The following is a 19,776-nucleotide window of genomic DNA, read 5'->3' on the forward strand; positions in this document are numbered from 1 at the left end:
TTACCCCCACGGAAACTTTTAATTTGCGTAAAAATGTCAGTTTTCGTATGTAAGGTTTAATTAAGCGAGTGGTTTCTAAACGTCTGTGCCCATGCGTATCCTAATTATCTTTAGGATCTCAAATTTGCTCATAAAATACTTGTGTTAGACCAGTGGTCGGCAACCGCCGGTCCGCGGCCCCGTACCGGTCCGCGAGGGGTTCGTTACCGGGCCGTATCATTTTTGAGGTTAAATGCTTTAACACATTTTGCCCATGTACATCGGGCATGATAAACTAGTTTAAGTGTTTTCATCGCTAAATATTTGTAGTTTTTTTTTTGAAGACCGGTCCGCGATAAAATTTTGGTTTCAAAACCGGTCCGCAGTGCAAAAAAGGTTGCCGACCCCTGTGTTAGACAACAAAGCGTTATACACAGGGTTGCCATACCGTCCTTATTTCTAAAATTTGTCCTTATTTTGAAGGGTTATGTCTTAGAAAAGTTCATTGTCCTTATTTCTAAGAAATGTCCTTCTTTTTGACTAACGTCCTTATTTTGTCTTATTTTCATCACTTACAAGTCAAATTCCTGCTATAAGTAAAAGTAAACCTAGACCTGGACTGTCGTGAGATTCACAAAGTATTTTTTACGAACAACGAGTTGCTGGAACAGATTGTTTCTGGCCAAATATATGGCATGTGATATGTCATGGCTCGTAAAAGTGCAAAGATTTGTTCAAAAACGTTTGTTTCGTTTCATATGAAAACTTAATTTTTTGGTGGTCCTTATTTTTGGCTTCAAGTCGATGGCAACCCTGGTTATACAACACTACCTCGGCTTAAACAAGCAACCAAAGAACATGCCACGAACAAAGTTAATGCGATAAAACATTTCTTCACTATAGGAATCGAACTGTGCACATAGAGCATAAGCTCGACGTTGGGAACCACTAACCTAGCCACTTTACAAAAAAATGTGCATAGAAATTACATAAATTTTCGAACATTTCTCGTATGTTGTAACTTATCAGATAAAAGCGTATGATATATACAATACTATATACATTAAATGCACAAGGGTCTTAGGTACAGATGTTTTCCGGGTCCAGAAGTACCATTGTCAATGCATTGTTTTTTTAAGGCCCTGTCGCCATTGCGTCTGCTCTACACAGGTGCATTCGATCTCTGCAATTGTATTCAACCTAACATCTGTTGAATAGCACTCGAAGTCTAAACAACGCCTGCTATTGCAAACAGGGTAGCTTGTTGAACAATGCTTCAGCTCATGCTTAACTAGTGAAGCATCGACTTGGCTATGATAACACAGGAGCGTAGGGTAACGATTTGAACAAGCATAGCTGTACATCCACAGGTGGTACTTCTGCCTTGATAATACAGCGTATAATAACAGCGCGTACCTTAACACCACTTTGGTGAGCAGCGTGCGCACGGCATTGGAATAACATTTGTCTAAACGTGGTGATACGAGGTTTCGTGAACTCAAGTTATATAAAGTTGACTGTTTAATCGATCTCCTGTAAAAATTGATTCAATCCAAAGGGATTTTTGAACAGATATTAAGACGTGGTCTATTTTCCTCCCATTTTATGAATTAGATATCATAAGACTCTAGATCAGTGGTTCTCAACCGCCGGTCCGCGGACCGGTGCCGGTCCGCATCAACTTTCCTGCCGGTCCGCCTAATATACCACAATTTTATTCCTCAATTGCAAAATTCAAGATGTTGGAGGCAGAGAAATCGTGGGGAAGTCAACGCTCTACTTCTTTGCAGAAACTTCATTAGAACCGCGTTTAACACGTATAATATCAAACAGACAGCAGCAAACTTCTTATGAATTTTTATACTTCTTTTGAATTGCATATTTTTGTTGTGATTACATTTTGGGTTTATTTGAAAGTCCACCGGTCCGCAAAATTCGTTTTGAAAGTTTACCTGTCCAAAAACTTAAAAGGTTGAGAACCACTGCTCTAGATGACCTACCCGGTAATTTTCGGTAAATGTAAACCAAACAGTCTTCTTGGTTTTCTTAATCAAGCAAATCGTGGTATGTTGTTTTGTTAACTTTGCTTTGAGTTGAACGTATGATATTGGATCGGGCATATGGACTGATTAGAGTTTATTGCAGTCGTTTTTTACCTGAATTTAACGTTTTTTTCTAATGAGTACATGTAAAAGTCGCCTATGAGAGCTTTTCCATGTAGACGAGGGCTCTTCAACTGGGGTTCCGTGCCACCTATACAGGGGTTCCGTGAACTTTTTCGGGTTCCGCAGGGGTTCATTGATGTTTGTTGTAGCAATTTAACATGACTGATCCACAATATCATTGATGCGAACCGTAACACTCGCCTGTGGAAGTTAACCTTGGTTACACCATCAATCAATTGTGACGTAATAAATCCAGCCTGGATACGCTCTGGTCAAACGAGACAAATGTGGAAACGACCGACCCAAGCAACATGGTAATGCGAGTTTGGCATGCGAGCGTTTTTGCATAAAGTGCGCAGCAATATGCGCGGATTATCACTTGCACATTTTCGAACAATGTGCGCACATTGTACAAATATTTTCACTACGAGCCCAGTTGAGAAATGCGTTTCTGTGAATTGTTTTATTAAAGTTAAACTTTTCTATGGGCGTATTAGTTGTTTTTGTGCCGTTTATGTAGCTTGCTTGTATTCCATGTACTAAAGTCAGCTTTGTTGGGGTTCCGAAAAATTTTGCAAAATACCTTAAGGGTTCCGTGCCACTAAAAAGGTTGAAAAGCACTGATGTAGACCCCGGATCTACGCATAATTCAGACATAACTTAAGGTACAAATGATTTGTAACGTGATAAGGCTTTTAACTAATCAACTTCTTAAAAAATCGAATCTTCGCTTAATCTGGACAAATATTTTGGTCCAAACGGGACCGAGGTTTACTGTTCAGTGCAATAATGCCTGTCAGTTTGTAGAGTTAGATGAGTCATTTGTTTCCAAACACTTAACATTTTAGTTTCAGTTTTTTTCTTCAACCGCTTACAAAACCTGAGTTGCGATTTTCGTGATTTTTGTTTTCTGTTTGATATTTTAGTTTAAATTATTTCATTAACATACTATTCAACTCCCGTGGGGTTAGAACCTAGACCAGCGGTTCTCAACTCGTTTCAGGGCATGGACCCCCGCCCCAGTAAAAATAATATCGTGGACCATTTCATTTTTGAGCAAGATCGAAGTACGCATACAAAACTACTATTTGTGCTTGAAACATAATTGCTTAACACCGATTTTCAAGAAGTGAGATACAACTATTAACAGTTAACATTTTGATCCTCTTTCAACCTACAATATGCAATTATCTCTAGTTTATCACCAAACTTAGTGGACCACCCAAAAAGTGATCATGGACCACCAGTTGAGAACCACTGACCTAGACGCTCCCCAGTTCAAATCCCAATCTTTTTTATGACTGTATATGGGTCGGGTGCGCCATTTAGCCAACTTCCCATCTCTTTACGTGGTTCGAAACAAAGACCCTCCCCAGGACAAATTCCCACCATTTTTTCAATTTGTGTTTGTCGCTCAGGGACAAGAACGTGATTTAGTTTTACACTCTTACGCCCCCAAGTGTGTTTCCCAACCTCTTTTGAAAGTCCTCCCTTAACAGTTCAAAACGTTTTCGTTCCTTCCTAATATACTAATAGTAGATGTAAACCATAAAACGATCATTTAAAATTACTTCACAGTTCACATAACCTCAGACCACATGTAAAAATTGGAGTAAATTCTTCCCTTAAGTTTTATAATTTTCTCGGGACGAAAACGCAAAGAATAGTGGATCAAGAAAATGCACTTTGCTGCACATTTGCTTTTTTAAATGCATATTCTATTCAAACGTTTTTCAAGGTTTTCAAATTGTTGGTATCTTTATGCAATGATTTAATTTGTTTTAAATGAATCAACACCTCAATAGCTATTCCGGACATATTTTTGCGTCATAGATGTAAAATAATCAGAGATCAAAAAAAGTTTTTAAATTTTGTAGTTTGAACATGAACACAACAGTACCAACAAATTAAAAAAGCGGATTACTTCTAGAACGGAACTTCTCAAGTAAGAAGGGATTATATTTGATTGTCTTTACTTCCAGTTATCTGATAATTGCTTACATGCTGAAAATAGTATGAAGCCATAAGTTTTTCGTGTCGAGCATTGCTGTTTGGGATTTTTAAATGTGTTTCACAGTATAGACTATTCATTTCATGCTTTTGTGCTTAATGGTAAAGTGGATGCTGAAAAACGTTGAAAAGTCTTAACCGCCATAACTTTCTTCAGAAAACTTTTGGCAATTTTTCGTCAGCGAAGTTTCCTTGAACAAACTAGCTCGCAAGGTGTTGCAAGCCTAAAGCGGTTGACAAAACTATTAAAAAGTTTACACACATATAGTCACTCATTGTAGTTACCGCACGGCGGCGTACTAGCTGCATTTATTTATGTGTTTGGCAAAAATCAGTTCTTGGCAAAAGCCTAATATGGTGACCTAAAAATTTCTTTCAGGATTTCGGTCTTAGATATAGAGTTTAATAAGTAATTAACTTAACCCGAATTTAGCGGAATTAATAGTTTTCGTCGGTGCAAGTTGCCACTACGCTCATTTGACGTTTACAACAGCAAAGTTTGCGATTTTGCGTGTGCCAGAATTATCCCTGTTTACATCTTTGATAAAATTGTTCACAATTATGTTGCTTTTAATTCTTTGCAAGATCTATAATTATAGCCGCACGGTAGGTTAAGGTATGTTTGGAGGCGAATTGAGATTTGTGTACAAAGTATACTGTAAAAATGTAGCACAAAAATCATTCCAGTAGGTGATGTTGTTGCCCTGTACCAGTGCAAAACTTGACCAGTGCTGGAAAATATTATAGCAGTGCTAAAATGAAATTTTCAAAAACAAGAATTTTTTAATCATTCCTTTATGCGACTAAAGTGCATATAAATGGGTGTAACTGATGTGGCCTTCATATCACTGATGATGGCATGAGCATTTGCCGAAACGTTTGAACAATAAAGCATGTCGCTTTTTACGTCTATTTGGGCCGTTATTTTCACCAATAAGAATTTTTCAAAAATATAGGAAATCCAAGAATTGAGTTGGGTTTATTTCGCTTGGTGAAAGAATACTTACATAGCGACACAATTGCACTATGAATGATCAAAACGTCAGAAATAGCTGCATGACCTTAGAACAGTGGTTCTAAACTCGTTTCAGGCCATGGACCACCAGTCCAATCAAATGAATATCGTGGACCATCAGTATTGTTAAGTAAGCATAAAAATGAATTTACAACAAGCATGTTGGCTTGAAATATATTCTTTCAATACACAATTTTATTTTAAGGAGAGATAACAGATAACAACAAATGGCCAATAACTTGGACAAGCTTTTTCACACTGAATATTCAATAAAATATTCAAAATTATGTAGCAACTAGCCTATTTACAATTTAACACAAAATATAATTAACGTTCTGTGGACCACCCAAAAAGTCAGCATGGACCACTAGTGGTCCATGGACCAACAGTTGAGAACCACTGCCTTAAAAAGTACGTTACGGAGCGTAATAAAGTGGAGGCGCAATTGGCGTATCAAGGTTGCATGCGCAATTATAAATTCGCAAGTAAGAGCTTTGGTTACCTAATTCGTTTGAACATGTTTCTGGACATACTTTTGTGCATTAAGCACCGCCATTTGAATGCAGATTGGCGATGGTTAAATTTCCAAGATCTTTTTGTGTGTCTAGTTTGCATGAGCAGTTTTTTTTCTGTGTGATTTCTTGAAACTTTTTGTTCATATATGAGCGGACGGCGTAAAACCACCAAACGTTTAAACTTTAAAGGCTTTGTTTTGACTTCGTTGATATTGAAACAATTGTGTTTGAGTGATTCTTTGTTTTTTGTCAATATTGTTTCAATGAAATCATCACAAATTATACAAACATAACGCAGATGCATTCTTTACGACGCTTACAACGCTGTAGAAACATTTGAGCTAACCTCTGTCCCAATTTTAGGGCTTTAAAGTCGCATAGATTGAAACGAAGAGTCGAAACCCGCTCTGAACCGAAACTGTTTTTTTCCCACGTGGCTCTATTTAGTGACATTTAATTCACGTTTGTTGTTTATGAAAACAAACATTTGAACCTAAACGCCACAAAAAGGGCCTAAATTGCGTCGCCTTTTTTGATTTGAACAGGTTCCGGATTTTTCAGAATCCGTCGAAAATTTTACGCAAATTTGTAGTTTTGGGTGATAACGTTTGTATCTGGGAAACTTGCGCAGATTGCATTCACACGCTGCATTGCAATGTCATTTGCTTTAAATATCTGTTTGTTATTTCTCGACCAAAGTAAACGCTTTTTTGGACGATTTTCCACGCTTTGTTACTAGCTTGATTTAGGCCAATTTTTATGAAACTATTGTCATTATTTCGCTATGACATGAACGTGTTGTGGTCATATTTCCCATCTGGTATATACTTATAATTCGAAAAATATCGGTGTTTTGTTCTCAGTTGAGCATTGCTGCAATCGAAAAATTAATGCATGCAAAAAGCTAACTATGCATTTTCAGATTGCCTTTTAAACGCATGATAATTAAGCAACTGCTTAGAGTGATAACTAAATGGAACATGGACATTGATCACTTTTCAATGCCTTAGCCAACATCTAGATTTACTCTTAATACATTTAAATGTAGGCTTTGTACAATATACTGTTTCCGTTTCAACAACATGTTCATACGCCTTATATGATGTGGCGGAAGACTTTCCTTACGAAAGTTAACAAAAAGAAATTTTCCCGTATTTACAAAACGTGTGGCATATCTTAACATATGGCTAGAGAACAGTACTTGTTCAAATCTGCAAAAAAAACGGTATTTTTTTTCCGCAGCCAAGTACATCAGCGCGAAAATAACCACAGCATACAAAAGAGTTTAGAAAAAACACCGGCTGATTACATTTGTTTGGGGCAAAACCCATACGTGTCTGCTTGCTGCAACGCAAGTTAGCATCACACGCTTTATTTTGAAACCGCAGCACACAAGTTTGACCCACAGTGTATTGTGCTAACGTTTCCCGCAACCCATTTGGGTTTTACCGAATTTCGGATATTTTGAAACGCTTCACGTCAGAGTTGCAAGTCGGGCCGGGCTTTTCGGGCCGGGTTCGGGTTCGGGCCGGGTTCGGGCCGGGTTCGGGCTTAGGTATTTGTCAGAAAACGGGCTCAAAACGGGCCTTACTTTAAGTTCCGTTGCCGCCACTTTTTAGTAACAATTCTCTGGCTTTGACCTAATGCCCACCCTACTCTAAAACGTATTGTTTACCTCATTGTCTACTATTGTTCATTGTGTTTGTTGTCTTTATCTTTTTTCTTTCTCATCCTTTGTTGCAAGGCTTTCGTGGATAGGCCTGTCAATCAAAATTTCGGGCCTAAACGGGCTTCTCAAAAACGTTTCGGGTTCGGGCCGGGCTTCGGGCTTATACTTTCGGGTTCGGGCCGGGTTCGGGCTCAGATTTCGGGCCCGCTTGCAACTCTGCTTCACGTTATACGTTGCCACAAAAACCGCCACTCAGCAAAACTGCGTTAAAACGATGAACGCATGAGTTGTAGTGTTAGTCCGGAATGATTGCTTTTTGGTTCATGTTGGGGCATGGGTGATTTTGGCGGGTATTCTGCATTATGAAACGTGCAATTTTGTTTGCAGATTTCTTTACATAGGTTTTAGGTACCCGTTTATTTTTAAACCTTTCGTGTCCTTGCAGTGTAAAATTTCCCTTGTGTTAGCAAAACCATTTTTGTAGAATTTCAGGGATCACACGTTTGCTTTATTGGTATAGTTTAGCCGCTAAACTTAAGCGTATCTTCGTAGGTTGTGTTGAAGATTTTTTCATAATTCATGATATGCTACTTTGCATAAGTATATAACAATGCATAGTTAAAACAATCTTCTGACAATTTCGGTCGGTCACTTTTACACCGCGGAACTACAGTTTTTATCAATGTTTTATCACTGTCTTTTTTTTATTCTGTTTGCTCTTATAGGCAAGAGTGTGTTGTCTAGCTGACTTGACCCTGATAAAGACGCCGCAAACAATAAGTCGAAGCGTTGGATGATTTTTTTTTATTTGACTGTTGAACAATAAGGAAAGTTTATTAATCTTCTGACACGTTGGAAGAAAATTGACAGATGCAAATAAGCATGTGTGGTTGTCACGCGACGTTTTGTTAACATTTTGACTTGAATGGCTTGGTACAAACACAATTGATTGACGTACAAAGGCTGCAATAATAATTAAATTACACTGTCTCCTGCTTTTTCAACTCTATACACAATTTACCTACTTCAAAGCTCAAACTATGCAGCTTAAGCAACCCTGCACTATTGACCGCGAATTTATGACGTCAATTCGGCCAAGCGGTAAAATTGTGCCTGAAGTTATAGGGTTAAGTTTCTTGTCGGCCATTTATTTTTGGATTCAGTTGTATTTTTAGGAACAGTATTTACTTGTAAACAGCCTTCTACCACAAATTTTTTGCATTGCGTTTGCTAGCTATTTGTTTCGTTCGTAAAACACTCAAAACAACAATTTTCAGGTGTAATAAATACTGTTTATTTTATTACAAATTCGCGAACGTTAGTCACATTTTTATACGACATAAAAAATTACAATTTTTTGCACTAAAGTATGTATAATTTGCAACAAAATGACCTCTAGGGTTTTGTTAGTAGTTACATATAACATAACACACGTGAGCAAGTTAGATACAAAATGGCTACCGGATTTGGTATAAATCAATGGAAAAGAAAATAGCATTATAAAACGCATTTTAAACTATGAAAATGCCCAATCTAAAGCGAAGTTTATGTGGACAAAGCACCTAATACTTCCTTCGGGGGGAAATTTACAGAAAACACTCAGGTCAAGCGATGCTATAGGATATATACATTACTACTCAATTTCAGAATAATTCTTAATGTAAGTACGAAAAAATATCATGATCGTGTTTAGAAGGGTAGCAGCAATGGTGTGTCAAAATATAGTAAGGTAGCAAACAAACTGACAAGCTGGCAATGGTTAGTTACTTAGGCAGGTTAGTTAAGTCTTCGAAGACTTTTTTGCTTCTTAAGCGATAGGATTGGAAACTCCGCAAAACTTATGAATTTTGCAACGAAGACATTGTTTTAAGCGTGCTGAAATAAAAATACAAACATTATAAAAATGCCCACAGAAAATTGCAACGTTTTATTTTTAATTATTTTTAAGACTACTGTATTCATTATTAGCCTAATTATGAGCAGCCTACATGTTAATACTAGTTGTTTCTTGCTTTATGTAAATTCTAAGATACCGGTTCCCAATGTTTTCGCAATCAGGTATCTGAAATACGAAAGTTGTTTTTTTGAACCCAGCTATAGTTTGACTCATTATTACTCTGTTACGAGATACCAGTACTTTTTTGGTTCCTCTTCTTTATTAAATGTAAATGTCGATCACCCCAACATTGAAAAGGGAATTTTAGGTTCAGGGGAAAATGACGGTTAAATATTTCGTAAAAATTCAGGGAAAACACCGCGGAATTTTTGCAAAGCATTCCCCAAAATCCCTACGCATTTTACTACATTTAAACACTGTGATTTAATTTGTCTGAAAAAGGGGAGCAGGCCCTTTAGCTAAGGATTGTTAAGCGTTAGTTGAATTGCTGTGTAACTGCTTTAGTATTAAGAATTGTAAAAATGCAAGGTTTTTAACTTATTCTTACCAGCGCCTATTTTGGTGTCAGGCCGCTTTATCATCTCTGAGCAGTTGTGCGTCGCACAAAATCCTCTTCTTGCACAACGATCCTCCATAATTTCCCGTTCAGTCCGAATTTCCCTCCTGTTTCGCTGTTCGAGCTTTGTGTCTGACAGCTGCAAAATTAAAAAAAAACTCGGATTTTTTTTGTAAAATTGTATGTGCAGCATTCTTCAACTGAAACACATGAAGTTTGATAAACGATTAAATCGTTTTTTTACAATATCGACGACAAGGCAATACTCGTTTACACATTATGCCTGGAAGCAGTAGCTTATTTAAACAACGACAAAGGTCTATTATAAAAGTGTTGTATAGTTTGTTTTACTGCCACTTGGTAATATTTAGTGTTTTTTTTGTTTAAATGGTTTTTTAAAAGCTATATGTTGTTCAAAAATCTTTCATTGAAAAAAGAAAAATAGCAGAACAATCGTCATAACAGCATTTGCTTTTTTCCGAAACCTGTTTTGTAATATTAACAATAATTTTATGGTATTGGTGCTGCTATATCGAAACAAATATAAAAACAAACATTTGGCGACCTTGTTTTTTCGTAGGTGTGTTTTTTCTACAAAACAACTTACATTCTCAAGGAGGCTTATCCGTTGGTTCCAATTTTCCATTTCACCTATGTACGTGGAATATTAAATGTTTGATTATAAAAAAATTCATGTATATTTTCAAATTCTACCTTTATAAGTTTTAGCTAGACATTTTTTACCCAAGCATTTACTATTTGTTTTAGGGTTTTACCACAAGCGCTTTCTGTCATAGGAATCTCTTTGCTTTTTACCTGGGTTGTCGTTTTCTTCCATTTTGCCTTGACAGACGATTAATAAGGCAAAGATTAAACAGATTACAGTAAAAAAATACATCTTATAATAAACTTTTAACGTTGTCTTTGACAACATTGCAAAGAAGAGTTGAAATTGTAGATGGATATGTTTATTACATAAGGTTTATAAATGTTGTTCTCAAGGTCCAATACCTTATGTTTTCTATGAAAAACATTCACTGAATGTCCTTGCCCAACACTCTGCGATGTTTACCAACTTCACTACAAAACACATAAAGAGTTACCACTGAACATTTCAACCTAGCAGTTTTCAAGATCTGTTATGGGTTAAACCTTAACATCTTGTCACTGTCCTATCCTTTGCATATGAGGTTTCACAAATGGAATCTTCCTATTTATACCACGATACTACAGGAAACTTCGGCATGCTTCTCTATATCGTGCCTCCAGGTTTAGTGACGTAGGTCTGCAGCTGACGAAGTTTACCCCGACCGCAGCACGTGCCACGCAATATTTTCGGCTGAAAGATTTTTTGTTTTTTTCCCAAGTTGTCAAAATTTTCTAAATCGTGCCTTGCCAGTAAAAGTAATTACGCCACACGTTTGTGGTTTCATGGGGAGCTGGGTTTAGATTGTAAACTTGGCATTGTAGTGCAATTGTGTTTTAGACTTTCACCTCGTGGCGCAACAGTGGGAACTTCCCAGGTTTTTAACTTGTAGCTTTCTGCTTAACTTTTCAGTTTTTAAAAGTACTGGACCAGATTTTAAAGAACTTGTAATTTTATTAATGTTTTGCCGATTAGCGAGATTTTTTATGTGACCCCTTGCCAACATTGAACATTTCCCACGGTTTGATTAATAAAACGCTTTTTGGGGTCTATTTTTACCCCCTATTAACCCTTAAACCAAGCCATTGTCCGTCTATTCACGTCTGGGGAAACCCCATTTAATTCGTGACAAATTTTCAATTCTAAACTTGGGCAAGAATCGTATAAATTTAATTGCAAACGTTGGTGTGTCATTGACCTTTAAAAGCCGTGAATTTTACGACTTTTCGTCAGTTGCAATATTTCGTACTGTCCAGCGGTCGATTGGAGTGTCAAAGAGTAATGAAGCTACTAGCCTTGAAATAGGGTTTTTCCTTACGGCTACGTGTAATGAACCTCTAATCCTCTAATTTTGTTGTTGAAAACCCCTGATCCAAATATAGAATTCCGAGTAATACCTTCGTACCTTGTTTTGATCAACTTTGTAAACTTACAGCCAGTTGTATTCAAACAGTACAATATTGTACGTTTAGCGTGCAGTTGCATCAGTAGATCACGTTTTAAGGGCGAAAGTTTTGGTCAGGTGTTTTTTGTTTGTTTGTGAAATTTGAGGAACTGAAATATAGGACTTGTTGGTTTAATGCTGTCATGAAAATCGCTGAAATACGGAAGTATTGCTGTTACTAAATGCGGTCATCGACAAAATCTGTGGAGGACTTTTTGGATATTGTAAGCTTTCTATTGGGTATTGAATGCCTGTGTTCCTAAAAAGCAACAATTTTCAAATTCAAATTAAAGTTGAAACATCCAGGTAAACGTAACGAAACTATTTGTAGAATTTGGCTACAAAATATTACAAAAATGTGGGGTGAAAGATGCTCTGTTCATTTTGTTCAATTTGATAGTAACTAGAATATTTTGTGAACTTTATAAGATTTTTTCCTTACGAGCATAAAAACAAAGGGTCTTGCAAAGTGCCACCCCAAACAGGGCAAAAAATGGTGATTTTGGACTTCAAGAGGTTTATATTTTCACTTACAGGGGCGCAGGGGATCCACTGTAGTGAGGTTTTGGTGCCGTATATTGTGTGAAGAGTCATCTTTTGATTGGTTTTAAGTTAGATGTCGTTGGCAAAAAAGTAAACTTATGCATGTGAATTAGTATTCACATTGGCATTTGCAAACCATTGGAATCAAGTGTTTCATTATAGTGCTTAGTTTTGTAGCTTTGTGTAGCACGTACTAGTGATTAACCACGAGAAAACTATTTTTAAAACTTTAAAATAAGGAACTTTTAAACATATGACATTGTTGTACGAAATTTGGTAAACCCCAAAACAATGTGGTAACAAGGGGAGTTTAAAACGAGTCGACGAGGGAAAATTCCCTTACCTCGCTCGACACGAAAAACTTTCCACTACTTTACGTGATTTGCCGCGTTTACTTTAACGATTCGGTTCATAGGCTTTGCATGTGCTTGTTGACCTTGAACCAAAAGAACTAGACTATGTATCAAAGCGAAACACTGCACTTGACCTTGGCAAAAGTATTTTGATCGTTTCTATAAAATTGTTTCTTTGCTAATTAGGCATATTTTTGCCATAATGCAATACAGACCCACATTTTTTGAGTATACGCAAATACTCTATAAAATTATATAAAATTTGACAAAAAACCCAATGGTTCTTAAAGCGCCATTTTCCGATTTGGGCGGCGTTTGCAATTACATAGGGGACGCTGGTGAAGAAATAGACGATTAGGGACGGAGGCATTGGATTATAACTTGATAAAGCACAATACAACAACAACAAAAATGGTCAAGTCTATTTTCATACCTCCACCATTGGCAAACACATTTTTGAGACTCTGGTATTTAATACTGTCTTGAGCTAAAACATGTAAGAATGAGGTATTTTGCTTTACGCTTCCTTATTGTTGTCAGCATATCCCTGATAATAATAGACTTATGAACAGGCAAATGTGTAATGTTTTCTTTGTTACTCGCTGTTAAACAATCTTTTTAAATTTATTATTTTGGATATACGCCTTTGAAAGTTTAAACTGCGTTTTCTAACACGTGCAATCTGTTAGATTGAAATCCTGCTGATGTATTTTAAATTCACATAAACTCGTATGACAGTATGACAGTAGATTTTTGGTAAAATTGTCTACAAAACAAACATGCTTTGAACAATATTGTTGCTCACACTGAACTTTTATTTTGGGTAAAGAAAACACACAAAAAAAAAACAATAGGAAAAACACACGTATTTACAAATACACGTTATATGCAGAGCAAACATCGTTTCCTGCATCAAACATCTTCCTGCTTCCTCTTAGCTTCAGAGAATCTTGAATCCACATGAATGGTTATGACACCGATGACAAAGCCACGTGACTGCAAACGTAAGGAAATTTCTTTAATTGAAATCGTTAAATTTCATAACACCAGATAAGGCTTTAAGTTTACCCTAAAATATTCAAATGCCTTTAATTGCACGTTGCGCTTTAACCTCATTCAAAAAACAGTGCGAACTGCTGTAAAAAAATAAGCAGAAGGTCGAGTAAATGCCGTTCGTGTAGAAAGTGGGTGCTGTTTCAATAACAAAGCAACAATTTTTCGCCTCAAATTTACGCACGAACTTAAAGCGGACGTTTAAATTTTTTTTTAATTTTTCTTACCTATAAAAACGATGGTTTTTAGCCAAAGGAAGGTTGTTACATGTACCTAAATTTGCATGAAACAACGTTTGGGTATGTATTTTAAATTTAGCCTTGTTAACTTAGTTTCAACAAAGTTTAGGTTTAAAAATGGCTAACATTGCTCCAAACACGGTCAAATCAACTAAAATTAATCCCTTACATTTCTTTAGACCAAAACACTTCCGAATCCGGCAAAAAAATCGCCTGCAGATGGCGTGAAACCGCTTGCCTTTGCTGTTCGATCGTGGAAGTCGAATGTGGAGATCCAATTCACTGATCTGTGGGAAAGGGAAACACAAAACCTGTTTGGGTCGAGGTGGGAGTTTGAGTAATGTTTTGACAAAAATAGGAACGCGGTTTTATTTGTTGTTGTAACTGAGTTGGGGATCTTGAGCTGGTACAGGGCACCACTTAATTATAACTGTTTTGCAAATACGGTTTGTCACCGTTTTGACTCTTGTGCGGGTGCTATTATTCGGGTTTTATCCGGAATTATAAATTCTCCCTGAAATCTTTTTTCGGTACACGGGACATCCTTATGCTGTTAAGACAAACTTTTATCCATACCAGGAAAATGAAAAGATTGGCCTAAAGTAGATCATGCAAAACTATTTGTTTTCTAATGCATGGAACCAGCCCCAAATATTAACAGTTAAAACTATTTTGAGCAGCACTTCATAACATACTTACACATAATTTACACTTTAAAAGATATTTTACCAGTAGCCTCTACCTAAGCCATATGGGTATATAACAAGCATACCTAATCTTCCATAATTGCTAGAAAAGTGTTTTGCATACCTGGTTATCCAGTTCACTTTCAAAAACGTTATCCATATTCATAAAACTGTTTTCGGCTTCCACGTCTGTTCTTTGAATATCTGAAACATAATGAAAAAGATATACTCATGTCATACATGTTTTAGGGCCACACAACATGAAACACACTACAAAAACTCTACAATTTTTACATATCCTCATTGTTAGGTAAATTTTAACCTTGGATGGCTGCAGCTTTGTTGCTTCTACAGTTCCGTATCAAAAGCATCAGCACAACGCAGCAGACATAAAATCGCAAATGCATTTTTGGTTGCACAAAAGTAAATGACAAAATCCTACACAACATATGCAAAATCTGCAAAAAAACGGATAAAATTGTTAGCAGATTGTCAGACAGATGCTCTTGAGTAAATGCTTCCTTACATTGGAAACGAGACTGCAACAAAACAACCTCGTTTGCTAGAAATGGTGGTTTTAAGTCTCAGGCAAAAAAGCCCAATGAAATGGGAAAAGAAACATTAGAGTTTGTCCACAAAGCTTGACACCTTCGTATTTGCACCACACAAGCATTTCTCCACCAAAAGGTGTGAAAATTCTGCGATTTGCGTACGTTACCCCCTACAACTGTCACAAAGAGCTTGCGGAATGTAGGCCACTTCTTTCAAGAGTTTTACGTTGTGTCTTGGGACCATTACAGGCTTTAACCAAACCTGTATTCAAATTTTCTGGCAAAAAGTTTAAAAAAGGCATATTTAGATACAATTTCATATATCTCAGACAACAACATAACTGAACTTAATTTGTAACTCACAAGCCACTGTTGACCTTAGGTCTACTAAAGTATACTGTAGTCAATAGTGTCATCACAAGTTTAACTTTGGCTATATTTCTATCATTATATCTGCTGCATCTTTGCAACGCAACACTTCACCTTAAAAATCGCATGTAAGCAAGCATCGCAGACTGGCCATGAAAAGTAACCTAATTATAGAAATGATCCTATTACTTCAACTTTGTATTTTGTCATTTTCTGTCATTAATCGTATTTTTCTATCCGAGTAACTGTTGGGGTTACTTGGGTAGTCGCCCAAATCTCTGATTACCTAACTCACTTTTGCACAGCTTAAATAAGCAAACATTTAATGATATCAGTGTGCATTTGCAGTGCCATGCTTGTTTGCTGCAAGATCTGCTTCTGAATGCACATTATTCTACTCGCATCAGTTTGCTATGTTTATCTTTGTTTAAGTTAGAATTTAACGACTATCTGGAGTTTAAATTCTAACTTCAACAAAGATAAACGACTTACTACCAACCGGCAACTGCGAAATTCATAGCTAAGCCTTAGGTCTGATCTTTGAAAGGAACCATGGAGCTTTGTCCGTTCTGTACCCTATAGGTCGGCTGACGCTGTTGTTTATGTTCAAACTTAGTTTATTTGTGACGTTAACCGCCGGCACTCGGCGTGGCTTGATTCGAATTTATGGTGGATTAAGCAGAGCATTAGAGGCGTTTGCACAGCAGAACCGTTAAAGGTATAGAATCGTATTTTTTTGTAACTTTTTTATTACTGTAACACTGGGTGTAAACTTGCCACTAAATTACTGATTGTCCGGTATACACCACACTGAAAATTAAGTTTAGTTAAATAAATGCAGCAAACCTAATGCATTTTAAGTTACGCTTTTGGTAACAAAAGGGTCCTTGAATACCTTTCAAACGTAGATGCATTCTTAGCAATATTTTGTTCAAAGTCAATAGCTCTGTGTTAAATGCATTTGAGAAACTCCTATGACCCTGAACCACAGTCAAATTCATCACACCGATTATGTCCACATACGCATTACCTTGTGATTTTAGCATACGAAAAGCGTGAAGTTTGCTCTGATTTACGAGGCGGAATTTATAGTGAAAAACGGGACATTCCAAATTCCCAACACAAAGGTAACTATTGTGAAAATGGTAACAATAAGAACCATCCAAATGTTAGCTAGGCAAAGGCTTGAGCAGGATAAAGCAAACACAATGGTCAAGTAACTATTTTACGTTGATTTGGGGGATTTACTCTTGATTACTGCCATCTATGGCGATTGTTATTTCATGGAAATGCCCAAGATTCTGAATTACCCTGCCGCACTGCTAAAACAAACTTTTATAGTACCAATGTTTGTCACTATCCAGCCACGGGTCCTTTAGTTTATCATGCCAACAAAAGAGGAACAGTCTTTCGTAAAAATTATAACAATGCGCACATTCCTCTACAATTCAGCCAAAAACACCCCAAAGCGGTTTTTGCTGAGTCTTCGCGCCGTGTGTAAAGAGAAAGAACGTCTGTAAATTTCCCAGAAAGTTCCAATGTTATGGCTCGTCTTTGTTCCATTATTTAACTTGTGGCTCAAGACTTTCTGATTTTTGTCAACTCATGATAGTTGAGGTGGCTACCATTTATTTGGAGCGGTAAGGGATAACACCTACCAGTACTGTTATCTGATATCCTGTTTTGTTGACTTATTCTTAGGTTTATATCCAAAGTACGTTTTGCAGGCTTTAAAGCGCATTTTCATTGTCAAGATAGGCAGCTTAATCTTTGAATTTTGTTAGGCCTATATGTCTTACAGCGGTCAAAACTGTAAACCCGGCAAAGATTTAACACTCCTCTACGCATTCTACATCGACTTGTTTGTCCAAGTAACAAAACAAGCCTAGAAATGCGCTTTTGTCTCAAACTCAGCATTGCAACTTAACATGTTCATTCTTAGTTACAATAAATGAATATCAACTGATGTACATCATTCCTGATTTTTGCTACCAAACTTACATAGTCGAATATATAAATGCTAAGCTTTTCACTGTCATTATTTGCTAAGTTACAATCAACCCATACCACCCTAGCCTTGCTCACAACTTCGGCACTGCATATGCAGTCCTTAAAAACAACTTTGAAATGTGCCCCAGTGCCACTGGAGTGTTAAAAAAACGAAGCGAAGCGGATTTGGCACAGAAAGCTGACCACAAGACTTCTGAAGCACCGTCCTGTTTGACAAATGAACTGCTGCTATGCGTCCTATTGGTTTTAAGAGGCATATCTCTTTAGAAAGTCCCTTGCCTTATTGCAGACGCAGTAGTGCATACAAGTTCGCAGGGGATTTAATGCAGATGAATACCAAACCAACCTTGACTGTATGACAGGTTTAACTGAAGGTCACTTTAGGTTAAGTTAACTTCACCTGTAAAAGACAAAGCGACGTAACTGCATTTTAAAAATTGCAAAGCCTAAAGTTCAACGTTTAACTATTTTGAAGCCCAAAAAAGTACAATTATTGGATCATAGTTAAACGCCCTACACCAGTGGTTCTCAACTGGTGGTCCATAATGGCTTTATTGAGTGGTCCACAGGATGTTTGTATTTAATGATGAACTGGAAATAGTTGCTAATTTATTGAATTAAATATATTGAATATTCATTACTGAAAAGCTTGTTCAAGTTATTGACGATTTATTGTTAGCTTTCAGTTGTTTGATATCACTCCTGGAAATTTTGTCTTGAAGAAATATATTTCAAGACAATATGCGTGTTGTGGATGCTTTCTTTAACCTTACTGACCGATGTACTGGTCCACGATATTCTTTTAATTAAACTGGTGGTCCATAGACTAGAACCACTGCCCTACACCGGTACCATGTACTATCGGAATTTTTATTCCACTCTAAAAACATTTGTTAAGCGGGCAAAATTGGACAATATTTTATTGGTCTTAATTGCAGATAAAAATCATTTGTCCTCATCTGAATGTACAAATAAATTCAAAACCTTCCAAACTGCAACCCCGTTATCCATTATGTTTTTTGCTGCCCCTCTAGTCTAGAACTATTGTATGCTGTAAACCAGCGGTTCCCAAACTGGGTTCCGCGGTCCTTTAGGGGTCCGTGAGGCAATTTTTAGGGGACCGCGAAGCGGTTGAAGTAATTGTATAATCTTATTTGGCGTCAGTTTGTGCCACTAAATAAGTTTAAATCAAAGTAGAATTGAGAATCAACTTTCTCCATTGCTTAACAATACCCTTTATTGAATGACAACCATCAAAAATGTAATTGTTCGCGCACAATTGTAGTGCATTTGTCTTGTCTGTGATGTCACAAGCTGTGTTTGGATGACTTTTATGCGCAATTTTGCATAATTAGCTAAAATTCTGAAATCAACTTTCGTTTTTATGAAATACATATTTAGGCTCAAGTACCGCGAGCCCTCAAAATAATGGCAAAGGGACCGTTTTGAAAGAAATATAAAAAAGTTTTGGAACCGCTGCTGTAAACGATTGTATAGTATAAACCAGTCAAAGGTAAATTTTCCTTTTCTCACTCATATACCATAGACAAAAAACAAGTTTATTGAGTTCATCGTTTACACCAGGGGTGGGGAACCTACTTAGTACTGCGGGCCGCATGAATTGCACAATATTTTCGGGCGGGCCAAATATTTTTTTATGTTCAAATTCCTTGGAATAATACCCTAAGCACAAAAGTGATTTTATATTTCATCGCTCCAGATTTGATTTTTTCTTTGCTGTTACTTGTTTGCAACAAACAAGGCATACAGGTTTATCACGTATTTCGACTAAAACCTGTCCATTCTTTCTGGAACACCCTAGCTCCATTTAAAACTAACACCACATGGCAAATGATTTGTTACTGCAAGGAGAGACAATCGAGTGACTGTTACGTAACAAATATAGCAAGTGGTTGAAAGTAGTGATGCACCGAACCCGCCTAAAAAGGTTCGGGCCGAAACCGAATATTCGGCCACGAGGCCGAATAATTTCGGCCGAATCAGGCCGAACCTAAAACCGCATTTCTTATGGGTGTTTTTAACTGAACCTTGTGTTGTTGATGCAAGTGAACTCAG

At 36.9% G+C, this 19,776-nt stretch overlaps 1 protein-coding gene across 1 annotated transcript; it reads right to left on the reverse strand.

Moving 5' to 3' along the window:
- Positions 1 to 13,592: 13,592 nt before the first annotated feature.
- Positions 13,593 to 15,203, reverse strand: LOC145220621 (uncharacterized). The gene is made up of 4 exons (XM_080087820.1): positions 15,093 to 15,203; positions 14,895 to 14,974; positions 14,254 to 14,371; positions 13,593 to 13,788 (listed from the first exon to the last, which is right to left on the reverse strand). The coding sequence occupies exons 1-4, from the start codon at positions 15,175 to 15,177 to the stop codon at positions 13,733 to 13,735; spliced, it is 339 nt and encodes a 112-aa protein (XP_079943946.1). The 5' UTR covers positions 15,178 to 15,203; the 3' UTR covers positions 13,593 to 13,732.
- Between the last annotated feature and the right edge of the window lie 4,573 nt (positions 15,204 to 19,776).

The sequence above is a fragment of the Phallusia mammillata genome, chromosome 3, assembly GCF_965637545.1.
Source record: "Phallusia mammillata chromosome 3, kaPhaMamm4.hap1.1, whole genome shotgun sequence".
Classification (NCBI taxonomy): domain Eukaryota; kingdom Metazoa; phylum Chordata; class Ascidiacea; order Phlebobranchia; family Ascidiidae; genus Phallusia; species Phallusia mammillata.

What these genes read in the sequence shown, in the direction of transcription:
- LOC145220621 (XM_080087820.1), bottom strand. Translation starts at nt 15,177, where the DNA reads ATGCATTTGCGATTTTATGTCTGCTGCGTTGTGCTGATGCTTTTGATA. An exon ending in AAAGTGAACTGGATAACCAG is followed by an intron (nt 14,372 to 14,894) that starts GTATGCAAAACA and finishes CCTTTCCCACAG; the next exon opens with ATCAGTGAATTGGATCTCCA. An exon ending in GTGTTTTGGTCTAAAGAAAT is followed by an intron (nt 13,789 to 14,253) that starts GTAAGGGATTAA and finishes TTACGTTTGCAG; the next exon opens with TCACGTGGCTTTGTCATCGG.